This window comes from Zerene cesonia, chromosome 26 (genome assembly GCF_012273895.1).
Source record: "Zerene cesonia ecotype Mississippi chromosome 26, Zerene_cesonia_1.1, whole genome shotgun sequence".
NCBI classification, from domain to species: Eukaryota; Metazoa; Arthropoda; class Insecta; order Lepidoptera; family Pieridae; genus Zerene; species Zerene cesonia.
The window spans coordinates 3,892,935-3,913,542 of NC_052127.1; the positions used below are offsets into that span (position 1 = coordinate 3,892,935).

Genomic DNA, 20,608 nt, shown 5'->3' on the forward strand with positions numbered 1-20,608 from the left:
GTTATGTATCGATTTTTCTCCCATCCTTACGTTCGTATCAAACTCACACTTGCCATCGTGAGAAGCGGTGTAGTGCGAAAAAAATAGAAATGGCTTCCTTGTGTAGACAAATTATTCGCGGAAATGCTCTTAAAAGTGTTATATTTTCCTCCGCTCGACGGGGATACGGTGATAAAAGTAAGAATGAACAATAACCTTCACATAAAACATTTCGCCATAAACGTCAAAATTAAGTTACGTAATGTCAAAAGCAGTATTTTGTAGTATGAAAAAAATATTTTTTATGTAAGAAACAACCATATATTTTCATTACAGAGCTTTTAATATTATTTAAAGATGTGATATATAAGCAGGGCTATTTTTTTTTACTATAGAATCACTAAACCTCCTTCAAGATTTTCTCGCATGATCACAAAATTATTTCATAATAAAATACTAACAACAATCCAATAAGCAATCAATATATTTTTTTATGGTAAAATATTTTACTCCACATCAATATTTATATAATTCGAATGAGAGATGAGAAATAGAAATAAAAATTGTTAGGTTATATCTTATCAGTTACATGTATCTAGAGCAAGATCGATTGGGCATTATGTATAATTTATAATCACTTTTAATATATTTATACTCTGTTATGCCTCGATAACATGAGTATGATTTTTGAATGAAACACATTATTAATACTTATGCATTAAAATGTATCTAAATATATTTATGTTCATTTTCCTCATATATATTGTATCGCAAAATATGATGTGTAAATAAGTTCACTACATGAGAATTGTATTTTTTCCAAGTTAACAATAACCTAATTCTACTGTGTGTGTGTTTAACATCTGTATCATTGATGTATCATGTAAATAAACATAAATAATTTTTATGAAATACTTTGGACTACTAATGTGTTTTTCTTTCCTACAGTGATGGTAGACCCCATGGAACACGCTACTGGTCTTGAAAAGAAGGAATTATTGGCTCTTCAGTCTGGTAACGATGATCCCTTCAACATGAAAGTGTTGAAGAAGGCTGCAGGCACAAGGGACAACCCCACACTTGTGCCCTCCTGTTTTGACGCCCGTATTGTCGGTTGCATATGTATGTATTATTGACTCAGTAAAGTCTATAATATATATAAATTTAGGAATGATTTCCTGATAAATAAAAGTGTTAATACTACAAAAGAATGGAACATCACCCATCATTACTTTATAGTATAGTACTTACATATTATGTTTTCACAGAAAATTCATGATGTTCATATTTGTATATGACTCCACAATGCAAAATAGTATCTACACAGTTAGGGTATTGGAGAAAATTGTTATGTATATGAAAAAAAAACAATTTAACGCAATATTGAGAAGCTAGGAGCCACATAACTTAGCTTTACATTTTCACCTCCACACTTCTTAACCATAGTTGTCTCATAACCAGGAAATATCAATATAAAAGAACACAGACAAGGCAATTATAAGTGTTAATGAAATACATATTTATTGTAATATAAGCTTAAATAATAAAAAAAAATCAAATGGTGCAACACTTAAACATCAATTAGGGTATCTATATTAACTCCAATTTGCTCTCTATTGTTATGTAATATGAATTTTTCCATTTGTTTGCTAATTGTATTAAAATATGTTATGTTATATGTAATAATTGCAAGATTATTTCAAAAACTTTAACAGAAATTCAATTGTACCTTGATATTTAAATTAATGATTTATATTATTTCACTTCAACAAATAAAATAACTGTGCTTCATCAAATGTCTATGAACATTTTATAAACTAAAGAGCATTAGCACATTTTTTATTTAAATGTTATAGGATTATAATATAACTCAATAACTCTTTTATCACTTCAGGTGAGGAACATTCAACAAGCATCAACTGGCTCTGGGTACACAAGGTAACTTAAATTTAAATATAAAATAAATCCAATATTTAAAACCTAAAGTGCACTAATATTATGAATAAATCTGAGAACTAATGATTGTTTTAAAGTGTAACAATCATATGACATTCTTCAGTCATAAGAAGTGCAAATAATAAAAATATCTTTATTGCATTTGTGACATGTGGTGTTCAGAATTTAAATACAAAACAATGTTTTTTTAAAACGCATTGGTATTTGGTATTATCTTCATTATTTAATCCACTTATTGTTTCCATTGATGGTTACCACCCTTCTAGCAATGAACATCCTTATAACTGTAATGTTTGCTACTGGTCTTTTTTAATTTTAATGTAAACATTGATCTCAATAGATTTGGCCTTTTTTATTTACAAACTAGCTGCGCCCCGCGGTTTCACCCGCGTAAGTCCGTATCCCGTAGGAATATCGGGATAAAAAATAGATGTTGGCCGATTCTCAGACCTACCCAATATGCTTACCAAATTTCAGAGGAATCGGTCAAGCCGTTTCGGAGGAGTATGGCAACGAAAACTGTGACACGAGAATTTTATATATATAGATTATCTTTTTGTTTCAGGACCATCCCCGCCGTTGTGAATGCGGACATTGGTACAAATTGATTGAAAAAACTCCTCTGTAAAATCAAGTTACTTTTAGTTATCAATTAGTAGTGTCTATTATCTGCAATAAATGTACGCATCGATCCGCGCACAGCATTTCGTTCTATGATCTATGATTCCTGTTTGACATTAAGTGTCAGTTAGATACATTATTGAACGAAAGCAAGAAAATCATTAAAATAATTGTAAGCATACTTACCAGTGTTTCATTCAGATGTTACCTACATGCAGTTGTTTGTTAATGGGTATTTAATTTTATGTAGCTATTAAATATTTAATCAGATATGGGATTTCATTTCATACCCTGTAGTTTGTGTCTGTTTCAGATGTTCTTCTATCACTATTTAAACTAATTTATTTTTCATTGTCATCATCATCCTCATCTTCCACCAGGTTGACCAAACGCGGGTCGGCCGACATAAATTATTATTACTTCATTCAAATCAGGTTCTCTGTCAAAGACAACCTTTTAAATTGATAGACGAAATTTTAAGAATTTTTGTATTGTATATGTTACGCTCCCATTATTACAATGAATGAACAGATATTTATTTTTAGCGCATCTCTCAAAAATTTACCCTAAATTTATGTAAAATTTTCGCATACAATTTCAGAATAATGTACGATTTCATGTTATTTTTGTGTTACATTTTAATATGTTGTCCTATTACATCCATTATGGACACATTATATATAAGAAAAAGTATGAAATGGCTATAGTATTTTTTTTTTTATGTTACAGTCGGCAATAGAGCTGGTGGGACGCCTGATGGTAAGCGCTACCACCGCCCATGAACATTTGTAGAGGCATAAGGTATTAAACTGCTCTTTGAAAATAGCTCATTGACCCAGAAATTGCCCACAGCGCGTCGTTGGCGTCAGTGTTACCAACATGATTTTCTAAAAAGGGCAACTCCAGTGACCAATTAGAACGCTCAGTTCGAAATCAAACCCTCCCTTGGCAATTAACGTGGTTCGAAAGCAAAAATTACAAAATCGGCCTGATTTCGAGATAATTACTAAAAATATCAGAATGGCTTGATATGGTGTAATAATATGGTGGCAGCGTGGCAGCACTGCCTGTGTTTTATTTGTCTGTTTTTATTTAGTTTTTATTAATTGCATTAAACTAGAGAGAAGCATAGGCTACTCGTATATCCACATGGGACTTTCCCCGCCCACCTGGGGCGAAAAACAGTTAAATATCGTCTGTGGTGAAGGCATATTATCAAGTTGTATAGACATGGACAATACATTGTAGTTTTGTATAGCCATGCCGTTTAACTGGGACATATCTATAATCACGTAACCTACGTTATGAAATATGATTACAACCATGCCTACATATACCAATCTACGATGCGGACCACATTATTATACTACTCTTTGGCGGACCACCTTACTTGGTGATAGGACAAGGATAATATGACCACCAATGAGTAGTATAATACTACGTGTAATGACACCCTACGGCCTACCCTGCCCTACCCTGCCCTACCCTGTACCCTGCTGACCATCCTATGACAACTGATAGTATTACACTGACAAGTGACAAGTGACAAATGACATATTAACTACCTACATCTCTAACATTTTAATTTGTTTTAAAATTGTGTTGTGATAGATATCATTCAATTTCACAACAGTAATGTAAATATCACCGCCAAATCTCATTGATATTGGACTTAACAACAATATGCCTTGTAAGTAATACAATGTAAGGTTCGTGGGAGCGTAGATTTATTTTCTAAAATATTCTTTACTGTTACAGACCATACATATTACAAAGTTTATATAGCTGATGGTTTTAAAGACGATTGTGAAGAGTTGATACAAAAATGTTCACAGTTAGATACATTGAATTTCTACACTTTCACGGAAGTCTGGAAAGAAATGAACTTTCCCTGTATTTATCAGTAAGTATATAAAAAGTCCAATATCTATGAACAAGTCTACAATATATATTTGAAAATGATGATACTGCTATTTTTATTGTTTTATAAATAATATTATTGTATTCTTAATTAACTTTCACTAATCAAAGTCAGCTAAAAACTTTATTAATATATTTTTTGTTTCTTTTGTTTTTTTTTTTTCATGTCCATATAAAAAGCTTTTGCTAGTCTTAATTGCTGTAATGACATGCTAAGTACTAATAAGACTGCTGGTCCCTTGCAAATTACAATCTATATAAATAAAAAGGAATTATCAAAAGTAGTGGTTAGCGTAAAGCTCAATAACAGCTCAAGCAATTCAACATTTTTTTCAATCATAAGGCACAAGGAAGGTTCTTTTGGAGAGAAGTACTTATAAGCATCTAATGACTTATAATTGATTGACGCATCAAAGTACACCTGCTCAGTGGATATCTTTTAATAATGAAATGAGTTATGTTTAAATCATTATAGGGGAAGACAATCTGGTGCAGAAATAGCTGAGTTATCAGAAGAGGTGGTTTATGTAGCTAAAGAATTTATGCTAGCAAACACTAGCAATTTTAAGGTAAATAAGGGATGGAATGATAAAATTCATGTTCATTGATATAAATTAAAATATTTCCTTTACTAAGCTTTCGTAATCGTTTTCATTTATTTTAAGCTTTACACAAAAAAAAAAGTGTAATTAATCTTCTTTCCACTTTTTTATTTTTCAAACAATTTAAACAAATTAAAAGTTTTCAATTGAACTGTTTTTTTGTCTTTGTTACCTCATAACTTTTTACATGAACTTTTTACTTTATGATTATTTTTTTGTATAATATCTAGTGCCTTGGATGGGTTTCCATTTAAATTTGGTTTGTTTCTGCCAATTTATAGGCGGTTTAGTTTTTTCATAAAATTAATTCTTATTTTTGTTTGTTGCCCAATGATATCTAGCGGTATTTTCGCTTCAGCCAGACAGACACACTTGTTATTCATTGTACCTTAATTTCTGAGACACAATGTTAACATGTTGTAGTATGTTTTCATTTTATATATTTTGCCTATTCCCTTATTGATTTATATATTCTTCACTATTTATCTAATATCCAAAAGAATTCCTATACACTATACAATAATTTATAGTCACCAATTTTCAGGAAATCAAATCCGGTCTGTATCTAGTTTACGCACTTCTAACTCAACAACCATATACAAACTTTGCCTGGCTCCGTTTAACTGCAGATGATATTTGCGCCGTAAAGCGCATAGAGACAGTGGCAAGGCGGGAAAAACAATATGACGTGTTGTATATATTGGGAACTGTTTTGATCAAACATACTCAATATCATGGGACGGAGCGAGAGAGGGGATTTGAGAGTACAATACGGAAATACTTGGAGGGTATGCATTCATTTTATAGTTTTTGTATAATGTTTTTAAATTTGTCTTTTGCTAATTATGTCATATAAAATGTAGCAAAGAATAAGAAGAGAATGAAATTAGATATATCTATTTGGCATTTTATAAATGATATAAAGAACTACGATGTACCAAAAAGATAAACAGATTATACACTAACAATATTTTATTTTAAAACGGCAATGCCATGTTATAAGTCTTCTCTCTTACTCTCTCATACATAAATAGATTACGTCTCGCTCGCTCGCTCACCATACACGAGCATACACGAGTCGGGCAATTACCTTACAACATAACAGCACATAAATAAAAAATCATCTCAGTTATTTATTTAAGAAAATTAAAGTTAAACCATCGTTATTTCTAGGGTGTACAAGTCTTGACAAACATGGTCTCCGACCCAAGGGTGTGTTCTATCAGCAGAATGACGAATTAGACATGATCAAGGAATTGGGGATTATATCGCGGAGGTATGCGCAAGTCAGGAATACAGTGACTGGTAAAGTTTTTAAATTTTTTTTTTATAGCATTCTATCCCTATGTATATTCTTTAATTTTTTTTTATTCTTTAAAGAATTGAAAAATTACAATGACGAGATCGAATTCGAAGTTCAAGTTTTTTATCTGGGTTAAATACTATTTAAACTTAGTAATTAGTCTATTTAAAGTGAATAGCTTATTTCTAAATGCAGCAAATGTAATGACAGCAAAATGCAATGACCAACAAAAGCAATTTTTTTACCACTATAAAATTGATAATCTACACTGTCTTTACTCTATATAAATAATCACGATATAAAAAAATGTTGTCAATTGTTTTCTAAGTTTTTATGCTAACTAAAATAGAAAAAAAAATTTAAATAAATACTTTTTTTTTTCAGATAATATGTGCAAATTCGGGCCCAGCATAAAGTACATAAATGAAAACTTAGCTACAGAATTGCATAATTCCCTGAAGAATGTCATGAATGGCTTTGATGATGGTAGTGACAGCGTTTTTTTTTTTCATTCACATACTATTATTAAAATTTTAAATAACATTTTTTTACTCTCGCGAGAATCGATAACATTCATCCAGCTCTTAATGATATTTTGCGTTTGACACTCATTACTTCACCCATCATTTTTTAATTTTTTATTTTAGTGTAAATAGGTAACCCCAGTAATTATTTATTTTGTTATTTGATACCTTAACTATTTCCTCATTTTTCTTTATACTAAAGAGCTGCAACGCACAATATATACATTTTATAATATACTTTTTGAGAAATTAGCACTTGTAGGTTAGGGAATAATTACCATTCTTTGGTCATGTTTAGATGTGTGATAGAAAAAAAATAACGACATAACAATTTAGTTAAAAAACTTTGTGAACCCTTTCACGTTTCAAACCAAATTCAGTTCAAGTCACACTTTGCTAGTCTATTTCAATTCACAGACATCTCATTTCATTAATAAAGTACCTCAGATGAAAAAAAATATATATATATATTTATTTTTTCCACTATAATACTACGTAGCAATAGCAAGTATATTTAGCGCAATATATTTTTTTATCAATCTAGTAGTTTTTGAAATAAATCTTATCTTTAAACGTCAAAAATTACCTTTTATTATATTTATTTTTAAAAATTAACTCCTTTACAGTAGAAAGAAGTTCATCAGAGCACTATGATGCGGTCCGATCTATAAAACAAAAAGCCATGGTCACGAGTGTAAACCCGATGGCGCACCTTATTTCAGCCGAGGAAAGGTATGTTCTGATATCTTACATGACTGGCGAACAAATTGATAACTTGCTATGACGTACATTTTATTAGTTATACTTAATTAATTTTTGATATATTTAAATTAAGAAAAAAATGTCATAGACCAAAATCTTAGTAGGAATTCTCTAAATTGATAGATCTTTCTATTTACGCTTTACGTTTAATTTTAGGAAAGCAAAGAAAAGCCCCCAAAAGAAGAGCGATATAAAATCGAAAGCGGGAAAAATCAAAACTTGCAGTCCATCAAAAACAATCACATCATCTCCCTTGAAACGGAAAGCAATGCAAGTCAATGAAGCCAAAGTGAAAAAATCTAAACGCTTCTTTACGGAGTCTCACAATCCGCACGTCGAATTAGATTTAAAAGCATTTGACAAGGCGACTAGAAGATTGCATGAAGACAGTGATAGTTCAAGCGAAAATGACGATGATATTGCTTCTGAAGATGATACGGGTGATGAAGATTCTGACGCATCTGATGATGCCAAGTTGAGTCATGTTCGAGATTCGTTCCCAGCGATTGCTCATACAAAAGTCGGCGAACAGGAGGATTGTGAAATAGAAATACTTGATTATGCAGCTAATGATCAAGTACCAGTGGAAAAGGCTATATCAAATATGCTTCAAGCTTCAGGAAGTGCGGAAACTAATGACAAAAATAGCAAAGGTGCCAATGTTAAGACAGAAACTAAGTTACAGAAGAAACGAACCAAACTTAAGTTAGTATAAAAAATGTAATCATACATACATATAGAATACCATAAGCATAAAGTGATTAAAATAAGCTTTACATAATATAATAAAAATTAAAATAAAACAAGTTCATCATTTCTTATTCCTTTTATTCCCTCCTGATAACTATTGTTAACACACAATGCTTTGAATTAGAAATAAAAACTCACTGTACTACAGATCATTGAAAAAATTCGTTAAGGATAAAGTTAGGCCTTTTTTGTATTAATTTAGAAATACGAAAAAATAGATCTTCATGATATTTTACATTTTATAGTACCTACAGTTAATTGCGGAAAATTACCTTAAAACTATATTTTGTAGGCAAGTCAAGCAATAAATAATAACTTATACTAGAAAACAACTGTAATAATGTACAATTTGGTTTATAAAGCTAGAGTCGTGAATGTACAGTCAATATTTTGGAAATCAACGAAACTATATTATAGATGTAGTCACCACAAATGTACATTTGCACTTTACAGTATTTTTAAAAACTAGACTATCAAATCGTCAACAATCATCTACTTTTAAGATTATAAGAAAAAACACTTCCTTGAATTTATTCATCTCCTATTTAAATCCATAAAAAAATTAATGTGGATGATCAGTATGAGTTAAAGAAACGCTCTCAAAACAGATATACGTACCGCAGCGCGACCATATATTGGCGGTCCGAAATATTTTCCGTAAGAATTTTCCGTACTATGCGTACAATGAAAATAACTTAAAACCACACGTTTAAACTCATAAGTATCAGTATAATTACATAATTAGTTATTTTTTCTGAGAAACTTTAATATTTTCCTAAATATTAACCGTGATTTTGAAAATATTATACTTGCTTATTAAAGCTATTTTTTAGAAAACAAAACATCATTACGTAAATAGTAGAAGTGAAATTATAGATTTTCAACATAAAATAAGGGGCCTTCAAATTGTCAGAATGAGACTAAAATTAAATATATATATACACTAGTCACCGTTTTGAAATAAAAAAAAGAATAATTAAAATGGGTACATCCAGTCGAAAGTTCTGAGTTTTAATATAAGCTTGAGATCCTAATCTAATATTTATATATAATAAAATTCAGATCAACTGCTGCATGAAAAATTATCATGAAATACAAAATTGAACATTTTAAATTTTGTAACTGCATAAGAATTTATGGCAAGCAAAAAATATATTGCAGTCCCATTTCAAACTTTGAACATATTACGCATTTAAGGTTTCAAGAAATCTGGATTTCAAACTTTGGATATTCTCTCCCTAAATATCGAAAAAGCATGGAATGTTTTAATTATTTTAAATGTATAAACTTGAATGTTCTAAATTCCATGGAACAGTAAAAAATAAATGCGAATTAATACTTTTTTAAACTGACACATTACATCTCTGATAATATTTAAAAACAACTGAATTATTTTTTCTTGTCATCCGAGTCTTGTCAATAAAAAGGTATGTTGAATTTTATCAATTTTCATCCCTTTCCACAATGGCCAATTCATCATCTTCACCTGATGTATTTGTTTTAGTGTCCATGTGCGCTAAATTAGCTTCCGAAGAACCATTACTAGACTCATGAGATCTAGGACTAATGCTAGTCTTCCTAATATATAATACATTGGTATCCAATCTGCTATTGTGATCATTGTAGGGCACTCCATAAATACTACCGTCCGAAATTCTGTTGAGTTTGTGTATCTGTTCTCGCAACTCACAGACTTGGCTATAAAGCTGTTTGTTTTCTCGTAATATAGCTATGTTTTCCGTTTCTAAGAGTTCTCGTTTACTCCACTGAACAGTATTCTCGGATTTGAGCCTCTCAATTTCCATTTTTAGTTCAGCAATTTTTTCTTCTAACACCTGCTTTGCGGCAATTTCGTCTTGCAATTCGTTTTGCAATTTTTCTACTTCACTATGACTAGAATCTGTAGAACCTAGTGTTCTATCACTATGTGCTAATTCCATTTTAGCACTATGTAATTCAGCTGTCAAAGTTTCAATCTTAACAAGCAAGAATGACTTTTGATCTTTTTCACTTTGTAAGCTTTTTGATGTTTCATCCAGACGCAATCTCATTTCGCTTAATTTGTTAGCAAGTACATTATCTACATTTGAAAATTTATGAGAATCTAAGGAAGCCCTTTGACGGGCTGAGGATTCATTTGGAGATATAAACCCAGTATTCTTTTTCCTTAATTCAACACCATCTTCCGTACTCAAGTCACCAGAAACAATCCTCTTTTCACCTAAGCTGAGAAGTTTTTCATTGTCTCTTTTAAGTTCTTCTATTTGTTGTTCCAGATCACCTTTTTCTGATTTCAGAGTGTTTAATTCCTTAGTAAGGATATCTACTTTAGTTTTATGTTGTTTTGCTTCATCTCTAGCCTTATTTCTTTCGTTACGTACCTTACTCCACTTTTCCCTCCAATTTGCGGTACAATCGGACCACCATCTCATTGTCTTTTCCATTTGGGTGGCTCTAGCACGTGCTTCATCCAATTCCCGAATGTATACAGCTTCTTTTGCCTCCCAATCTGTATTTGTGTACCGCATTGAGCCCTCATGGTCACGACTTCTCCGATGACTACCTCCATGTGAACTCTGAGCCATGATTTTATATTATTATGCAGTTTAATATCTGAAAAGAATTTAAGAAATTTATTTCAATTTTCTTACAAACAATAACATGGTAATGAAACATGAATATCATTAGAATATACACAGTTATAATTGTTTCAACCTAGCACTTTATTTGCAGAGCAATGAGCAAGTGTCCCCCAAAACCACCAGACCCTTGTGCTCAAGTATGTCCGCCACCACCACCTCCGCCCCCATGCAGAGTAAAGCCTATAATGCGAGGTCTACACTGGGCGCAGACAAAAGTTATTATCATTCAAGCTTTGTGTTTAAGCTCGTTTGCTGGAGCTTGTGTGTACTTCTTCCTGGGAAGACCAAGGAGAGCGAAATACAAGGAGTATTACGCGTTGGTTTTTTTACTTATGCATTTATTTAGTATTTAGATTATGTATAGTCCTAGAATATGCATTTAATTCACAATGCCGTTAAAACAATTACAAAATTTTCTCTTTATTCGTTCTAATCATTAAAATCGTAAGTAAAACACAACATAGTTTTGTCACTTCCATACTTCAATATTTCTTTCCTATAGAAACATTCATCTTACCAAATTTTAAAGCATTGTTATTTTAATACTGCCCACAGCCTATTTAATTTATAGTTAATGTTTTTCTACGCTTATAACTTTCATGGGAATTTCCAACCGTCTTAAAATTTACAAGCTTTTTTAATTGGTTGTTCAATAATTAATTCATACACTTAATACAAATACAGTATTGCAACTCTCAATTATAAATTTTTGATCCATAAATCAAAATCATACATCACATCACAGCACAAAAATTTCTATCGTTTTCTTTATTTTTAATGAATGGTGTAAATTGTAATGACAACAAAATAGATTCTTGGATATTGGACATTTCGAAATTTTAAATATAGCAATAATATTATTAATTAAACCTTAAAAACATGAATTTGAAAAAATTTAAACTTTGAAATCTTATCTATTAGTATAATAAATAAATATTGATCATTTGTACTATATCGATAATTTTCAAAAAAAGTCTGTGTTCTATGAATGCTTTTAAATTCCGTCATATATTAAATAAGTATACACCTATTAAGAAAGCATATAAAATTTTGAAATACCAAAACTATTTTATAAAAATAAAGATAAATATATCCATATACAGAGCATTATTTTTAATTTTAATTAATCGTTTTTTTAGGAGGGGAGAGTTTGATGATTGGGCCGACGAGATGGCAAGAAAAGGATTATTTCAAGCTGTTCCAAAAGAAAGTTTAAAGGATAATGTGCCCAAAAAATAAATTAAGCTGTTATTTTATAAATATGGAAATACATACATGCATTATAATATGTTGTTTACTTTCGTTCGATTGATGAATTTATTAAAAAAGGTTGAAATTTAAATAAAAATGTACATATGAAAATGCAATCGCAACATATAAGAATTCAAAATTAGAACAAATTGCTTTAAAACCTACCTTTCATATGTGAAATATTAAATAATAATTCACCTGAGGGATATGCTTTGTTTGACATAAAAAGTAATTGATAATTTGAGCATATGCATTCAATTAATTAAAATTCAACAAGAAAATACATAATGATAGCGATAGTATTATAGTATTTTCTGTTATATATACTTTTAGATCTTTTATTTTTTTCCGTTTAATTTTGTGACAAAATGTTTTATGTAATACATTACAAAAATAAATAACAGGAAGTGATTCGTGTCACACGTCTTATTATGGTAACCAATCATATTAAACGAAATTGTTACAAAAACCCTCAGATTAGATTATGAACCAATCACGCAAATCCATCATTGGAGCATGAAAGTGAATACAAACAACATTGTAAAGACGTATATAAAAATTAAAATTGATTTAAAAGGAATTGTAGAAATTATATCTAAAAAATATTCAATAATATTATTTATTTAAAACATTTATGAATGTTCCGAATGAAAACTATTATAATAATTTATAATTTAAAAATATTCACACCGACGCTTCTACAAAGTATTACACATATGTTTGTCTACTTTGAGTCAATGCGCATGTCAAGTTGAAAATTGCAAATGGCGTCCGTTGTTATTGTTCGTACCGATTAACTATTTGTAAAATATATATTAATCTTTTTACTGATTTTTCTATTGAACTATTATTCTGATGTGATGCTAAAACTCTCAATGATACGGCGGGATACGTAATAAGTACGTTTATATGTATTTTGAGTGCTTTTTTTCGAAATCTATGTGTGTCATGCAAATGGGGTAAGCTAGAATTATCGGATGTCGCTTAGGTTGTTTTGGATAGTTTCAATAAGAATACGGCGTGAAGTTTTGTGACCTAAAGTGTGAATATGGATTTTGCTTAAAGTTTATTAGCTACCAACTTGAATTTGAAGTGTAGTAAATAACGAGAATGGCTACAATCAACTAATGTTCCATGCCGTGACTGTACTCCCCGTACATTTCAAAATGGCTGCTGCTCTTCACGATATATGAGCTTTGCGTCACTGGAACATAAATCTGTGGTTTTGATTCTTGAAGAGAATCCTGTAATTGTAGTCTAGTGATTCGATGTGAAAAGTTGAATTTAAAATACGGACAGAGTCCTAGACAAATCTGCAGCGGGACAAAAGTGGCGTATCATATGTTTTGGCAGTAGTGGACATTGAGTGACCATAGAACTTAAATTGCCTTGCGAACGAGCCGGAATGTAATGTTGCGCTTGGTTTTCCAGGATGATTTGGGACACGAGACAATAGAAATTGAGTGGTATTAAGCGGAATGTGACATTGTATGATAGGTGAGTGCATTTATTTCGTTTATTTACATTTTGTCGAACGTACAAGTGTACGGTGTCGCTAACAAAATGGACACATTGCGAGGGTGACAACGAGACGGACGGTGGTTGCGGACGTGCCTTCAGCGGCGCCCGGCCCGTTTCATACAACCGTGTGTTGCTTTACTACGAAAACACGTAAACACGTAGAAAAGTTGTGTAACACATGCGGCCGTGTTTTTCCGACCTTGTCTGTAAAAAAGGGAATCTTCCGCACGAAAAGTTTATAAACTGAACGTTGTTTGCATGAAATTGTCATAAATAAGTTTATGGCATAGTGACAAGATTTTATTTGCCAAATTTCTTATTAGTTTTTTAGTGTTTGTCAATAATATCTATGGGAATCATGTTCTTAGGTTAGAATGGTTTCTATTATATTTACAAGTTCATTTTTCATTTTCAGTATACATCAACATCTAAAATGTTTTTAATTAATATGAAGTGTAATATTTAAAACTTGTCAAGGAAGAGAAATAAATGTATTATGCTAGAACAACACAAAAATCTGTTTGTAAATGTATTTTACATTTGATAGTGCATTTCATTAATGTTTTGTTTTTAGATAAGCTTAATTATTATTAATAATTACATGTATTCAACACATGTACAGTGTAGTGCAATAATTTAATTCAAATAGCAATAATTAAGTAAAAAAAATATGTTTGGGATTCCCAATATGTCAATTAAATCAAAAATTAATCAGTGAAAAGAGATAAACAGCTCTATTTAATTTAATCTAAATAAAGTTTCCAAATTTGTATAATTAGATGCATAAATTAAATTTGTGCCTCTTAAATATAATTCAAACTTGCTTGAAAACATTTTTATTATTTTTAATGTAATAATTTATTTTCAATTCTTTTTGTTCATGAATCCTTGCTCATTCTTTGATTAAATGAGTATTAAGTGAATATGAATCTAGTAATAAATACATTAATATAACATAATAGTGTGGTATTTATGTAAACATAATGATGCTTTAATTGTCTGGTACAGGAAGTGTTGGCCATTCAAAATCTGGATATGGGAAGGCCTGTTCTTTCTTATATTTTTAAAGCTCCTGTTTACCACATTAATAGTGGATATAGAAGTGCTTCTAAATAATTTATAAAATATGTAAAATCAAGGATTTAATTCCCATTTATCTTAGAAACCCATTATTTATATAGCAGTATTTTATACTGCTTACATATATTATGAAAATGTATGTTACAACAAAGGGTCCAATCCGTTTAATATATCTGTGCACTAGGATGTTTAAATCTAATAATTAATAGTTCAAGAAGTCAATTAGAATCTATTTTTTATAATTCGATGAATAGGACTTATACAGTTAGGAAAGTAAAGTGGATATAGTGAGTAATAATTAAACTTGTAGTTTAGGGTATAATCAATGAAACAGAAAGAAAATTAAAAGTACAGTAATCAGTAGATCATGTCTACCAGGATATGGATAATGTTCTACCCAATAAAAAGGAGAAGTTGTTTTTTTTAATTAGTTTTAAAATTGTTTTGTTATTCCATGGGTTTTGAACCAATTCATGTGAGTCTCTTTTAGATGTTGATGACTTTTTTGCAGAAATTAATTATTATTTTGATAAGTAATGCAAAAATATAAATATGTTTTATGGTAAAATTAAGCCTTAGCATATTAATACCACAGTTTAAGTCAAATAATTATAACTAGGTACAACTGTCTCATTATGATAACATATAGCTTTTTAAAGGGACATTATATACTTTTCTTTTAATTATGATAAATTAGTAAATTCTTAAGTCTCTTTAAATAATATATGAAAATCTACAGAAGAGACCCATTTTTTTTTTCTTTTGTAAAAATATATTAATGTTAAAGAGATTGTATATTAACTGACTTTTTGCTTTGACGTTAAGCATGTGTTAAATTGTTAATTAAAACAGTTGATAAGATTATGAATATGTTGATGAATGACCTGGACCTTTGTATTAACATTTATTCATATTTTATTTAGAACAGCATTAGATTCTATATAATGAAATAAGATTTATTTTTTTCGTTGTAGAGTTTAATGTCTAATAATTTAGTATATTAATATATCATGTTGATAATTTGACTAATTGAGTATTTTTTCTTAATCTTTATCTAAAAAACTTGTTATTCAGAAATTTAAATCTGAAGCGATGTTACTGTAGAATTATTAATTATTGTTTTTACTTTAACACTAAATGGATTAACAAAATTTTTAAATTTATTATACAGGGTGAAACTTTGTAATGAGACCTGTAGGAAAAGTACTAATACTGTAGATAGAAAATATTACTCAAAGAAGACATAATACTATTTTTGAAAAGATAAAAAAGATATGACTTAAACAGGTTACAATTATATGTACAGTATGATTAATGGTTTTTAATAAACTTAATAAATCAAGGTAAAGAAAGACCATGAGATCTTAAATTATGTTAATTATTAACAAAAAAGTGGTTACCTACCTAAGAATTGTCTAAAAAAAAGAGTCTGCAATTCAAACACAAGTAAATTGCATTTATTTTATCTAAATCGTACTTTGTTATTTTAATAGTTTAATGGCGACAATGATAATTACTAATTACTACCATTTCTAAGCAGATTGATTATTATTATTAAGGAGATAGAGTCAAAAGTACTCTCCATTTAATTAAACTTTTCTTATACCAAATTTCATGGGTTTTCTCTCATTTGATTTATCAATATTGCTAGAGATATTTCATCCTTATAATTGATCCCAACAATTAATGCATTAAATGAACATACTATTATTAAAACAGATAGTTACCTGGGCAGTAACCTAACAAAATTTTCGGAAATGTTTAAATGTAGTTTTCTCCAATTTCAAAATAGTGAAATTTTTTCCTTTGGTAAAATTTTCTATATTCTTTGCAAAATTCCACCTGTATAAGTTGCATATATGTATATCTTACCCTACTCCTCTGAAACAGGTGGACCGATTCAAATGAAATTTTGTGTGTAAATCGGGTAGGTCTGAGAATCAGCCAAAATCTATTTTTTACAACCCTAAATGATAGGAATAAGCCAGAAAAGCGTCGTCGTTTTTTTTAAAGAACATTATTCTTTTTCATTGTATAAGATTTATTTTTATTTTTATTTTTATTTAAACTAAATGTCTAAAAACCGACCACATTAACAACACGTAACTTAATGTGACGAATCACGTTTTCAGCATGGCAGCGGACAGCGACGGGCCAGGCGCGGCGGGCGGCGGCGCGTGCGGCGTGGTGGTCACCTGCGAGGGCGACCTGCGCGACCCGCGCTTCCCCGCGCGCCTGCGCCGCCTGCTGCGCGAGCTGCGGGTGCTGCTCGCGGAGCCACACCCGCACACGCTCAAAGTTAACAAGGTTAGTGGAGGAGTGGGGACGGTGCGTGCGATTCGACTCTTATTTATGACGATAAACAATAAGACAGAAAGGTACAAGAACTGGTCCTTTTGTTGTTCATTCATTCCAGATCATGTCTAGTAATATTTTCCATTAAAGAGAATTATTGTCATGAATTGTACAATTAAATAAAACTGAAGGGATAGCATGCATGTGTCTTTAACAACATTGTAACAGACAGGGCAGGGCAGTCAATTCTAGTATTATTAAGGAACTGTTTAATGAGTATAAAAAAAATATCATATAAATAATTATTTGCCAATTAGCATGGTGATACTACAAAAGGTTTTCAAGCTTGTTGTTCAATATAAGCTCTTGTTGCTAAGGCAAAAATTGTATTTATATTTTTGTGAAACAGTTATTATATAATATTAGAGTGTATTATTGTACATATTAAATAATAGATATTAATAATAATATGGTTCATATTATATGTTATTATAGTATTGGCAAAAAAAGGAACTGACAAAGTAAATTTGCACTAAGTTTTCACACTGCTATGAACAAGGAAATTTTGAATTAGATATAAACTTACTTTAAAAACGTTACATTGTAGGAAGGTAGGGACTTGTTAAGGATAAATCAAAAGTGTCAAACAGTTCCTGTGTGTGTTGAAACTTATTTGTTATTCAACTGTTTTCAATTTATATTTATTTCGAATTCAAGTGTTTGCACATTTCTTGCACTTAAAACAATTTGAATTAACAAATTAATAACTGTTATTAACTGGAATGTGCTCATTATTATTACTTGATAACACCACATACCATAGTGGAAATGTTCATGGACAGACAATGTTGATGTGTAGATGATTTGAAAATTTTGTAGAAATTATCTTGATCAGTTTGCTTGATTACTGTTATTTGTTCAAAGGATGAGGTGGTTAAGAGGTATAGGGGCTGCTGTGTTGTGTTGCAATGCAACATATGTTTCCTATTCCACAGCTCTTTCTTAGATTTTAGTAAAAATTATGTTCGAGTCAAACATTATCTACGTTTTTGCCCTAGAAGTTCTATTAATTATAATACATTATACAGTACAAAAATCTTTGGTACTAACTTTTAAATTTTTTCATAATATTAATTTTATTTTACTTAAGTCTGTATACAATTAAGCATAAATAAAGAAATAAGTGAAGAATATTAATATTAAGAAGAATTAAGAAGAATATTACCATTCACATCATTCACGGACTAATTGCTTTATTTAATTACTGACGAAGGTTGCGGCTCCCCGAAACGTAAACTATAGAACATCCTTATATATTGTCAGACTGTCAATTATAGAATAGTAAAAAAATAGAGTGCTACTCTTTTGTAAAACAAATTTTTTCCTCTTTATAATATTAGCTTAGATGGTTAGATGAAAGCTGTATATGTATTTAAAACTATGTTTCACTTGTTATCTGCTATTATACACTAAATATTATCAAGAGGAAAGATTTGTATTTTTGTAAATATAACAAATAAAATAAACAAAAAATTCGTACGCTACAGTTTTGGTCAAACAACGTGGCCACATATTCAGCTTAATGGCATGAGAAAATTTAAATGTACACCAGTTATACTACATACAGTGCTTTCGAAACATCCTAAACTTAAAATATTACATTATACTATAAACTTTTCTGTCTCTGGATCGACTCGAGCGTATCAGGGGCCGGCTCAGGCTAGTCGAAATATACATTTGCGAAATGCGTTGGGCAGGTGGAGCCGTGGAACTCGGTGCGCGTGACGCTGTCGGTGCCGCGCGCGGCGGCGGCGCGGCTGCGTGCGCTCGCGGCGGCCGGCGCGCCGCAGCTGCGCGCGCTCGGCATACTGTCCGTGCAGCTGGACGGCGACGCGGCGGTCTCGCTGCGGCTGCAGCACGGCGCCGAGCTGAGGATCAACACGGAGGCGGACGGTGAGCAACTTTTTAATCCAGATATTCCTACGGGATAGACTTAGGCGGGTGAAACCAAGGGGCGCAGCTAGTGTTATTAACATACTAGTTAATTAAACGAATCGGCTTATTGATTACTCCAACTCACGCATCAACAAACTTATAAAATCGGACTTCAGTGACCAAACACCAGGTTCTATAAAATACCATTTGGTTAAGCATAATTTGGTTTAAGAAGAAAATCTCACGGTTTGCTCTCACGTTACCTACCAAACGCCTTCGTTGGTATATTGTTAATGTTAATTTTATTAATTAATAATCAGTTTTAATTATTTATATATTTAGTGCTAAATCTTGCGCTGCATTAGTTTCCACACATTTAATATTGAAAGGTGTGCAAGAGTCATGTTATTTAAGATTTAATTCACAGTAATAACTATTTTTATTGCGTCATCATATCATATAAATATTTCTTTAGGTTTTTAAGGAAATGTTTTATTGGCTTCACCTTTGTTTGTATATAACAAACTCTTTTAGGCTCGATTATGACCCTGCAATATGTGTAAACTACACTGCATAGATTAAATTCAAACTTTGTCCACTTATCAAGGATTGGTGACTATGCACAATTTAATGAGATTACCTTATTATCCTGATTACGATCGCTATTAAATAATTTAGTTGATTCTATTATTAAAGCGGGGTTTTTTATTATTATTTTTTTAATATATTTATTATTTGCTTTTTCACTGTACAGTATGTTTGCTAATTTTGCTGTACGTGCGTATTTAATAATAAAACCGTCTCGTAGATGCGGGCACATCACGATCGCAATCCAACACTGAACTGCTGGCCGGTCTGGGCGGTATCGGTCGGCTGCTGGCCGACGACGGCGCGTCGACGAGCGGCAACGGCGCCAGCAGCGGCGGCGGCGAGCCGGCAACGCCGCGCGACAACTTCAAGTCGCCGAACACCGTGTGCCCGATGGACGGCAAGATACCGCAGAACATTCCCACGCCGACGACGGACAGATGCGAGTTCCCGTTCGGCAGCATGACCCAGGCGCGGGTCATACACCGGAAGGAGAATACGTTAGGTGCGTGCGTTGGATTGTGTCTCTTATGTTATTTGGCAAGCCAGGTGATAAACTTTGTTAGTTTTGTTAATGATTTAGCATTTTGTTGCAGTATCTCAGATAAGACTTATTCACTTGTTACATCATTGATTCGATAATAAATGTTCTCTTACATGTTTGATTATACCCAACACTTTATTTTAGAAATGTAGAACATACAATGTCAATGGGAGAACAACATCCATTCAATAATTTTCACAGAAATATACAAAGAAAAAGATAAAATAATTGTATATATGCAAGATATATATAAGCTTTAATAACATCCATTCACAGGTTTATCAGCCAGCCCACTGCGAGCGGCGAGCGCGGGCAGCGCGGGCAGCGCGGGCGGC

At 31.4% G+C, this 20,608-nt stretch overlaps 4 protein-coding genes across 4 annotated transcripts in view; 3 read left to right on the forward strand and 1 right to left on the reverse strand.

Moving 5' to 3' along the window:
* On the forward strand, nt 1-2,823 carry LOC119837019 (cytochrome c oxidase subunit 5B, mitochondrial-like). Its single transcript, XM_038362499.1, has 4 exons — nt 1-177; nt 928-1,101; nt 1,874-1,917; nt 2,501-2,823. Exons 1-4 carry the CDS (start codon nt 90-92, stop codon nt 2,561-2,563), a joined length of 369 nt encoding a protein of 122 aa, XP_038218427.1. The 5' UTR covers nt 1-89; the 3' UTR covers nt 2,564-2,823.
* A 1,261-nt stretch (nt 2,824-4,084) lies between these two features.
* Nucleotides 4,085-8,460, forward strand: LOC119836963 (snRNA-activating protein complex subunit 1-like). Its single transcript, XM_038362437.1, has 8 exons — nt 4,085-4,246; nt 4,315-4,459; nt 4,952-5,045; nt 5,623-5,866; nt 6,252-6,383; nt 6,766-6,867; nt 7,532-7,637; nt 7,824-8,460. The coding sequence occupies exons 1-8, from the start codon at nt 4,240-4,242 to the stop codon at nt 8,380-8,382; spliced, it is 1,389 nt and encodes a 462-aa protein (XP_038218365.1). The 5' UTR covers nt 4,085-4,239; the 3' UTR covers nt 8,383-8,460.
* Nucleotides 8,461-8,480: 20 nt separating this feature from the next.
* Nucleotides 8,481-11,823, reverse strand: LOC119836964 (coiled-coil domain-containing protein 102A). Its single transcript, XM_038362438.1, has 2 exons — nt 11,577-11,823; nt 8,481-11,030 (listed from the first exon to the last, which is right to left on the reverse strand). Exon 2 carries the CDS (start codon nt 11,000-11,002, stop codon nt 9,860-9,862), a length of 1,143 nt encoding a protein of 380 aa, XP_038218366.1. The 5' UTR covers nt 11,003-11,030; nt 11,577-11,823; the 3' UTR covers nt 8,481-9,859.
* A 1,252-nt stretch (nt 11,824-13,075) lies between these two features.
* Nucleotides 13,076-20,608, forward strand: part of LOC119837179 (nuclear receptor coactivator 6-like) — a 7,888-nt gene continuing 355 nt past the window's right edge. Inside the window, exons 1-5 of the mRNA XM_038362703.1 lie at nt 13,076-13,807; nt 17,044-17,218; nt 18,964-19,159; nt 19,950-20,234; nt 20,550-20,606. Of these exons, the coding sequence (XP_038218631.1) occupies nt 17,045-17,218; nt 18,964-19,159; nt 19,950-20,234; nt 20,550-20,606 (712 nt within the window). The 5' untranslated portion in view covers nt 13,076-13,807; nt 17,044. The remainder of the gene's footprint in view (nt 13,808-17,043; nt 17,219-18,963; nt 19,160-19,949; nt 20,235-20,549; nt 20,607-20,608) is intronic.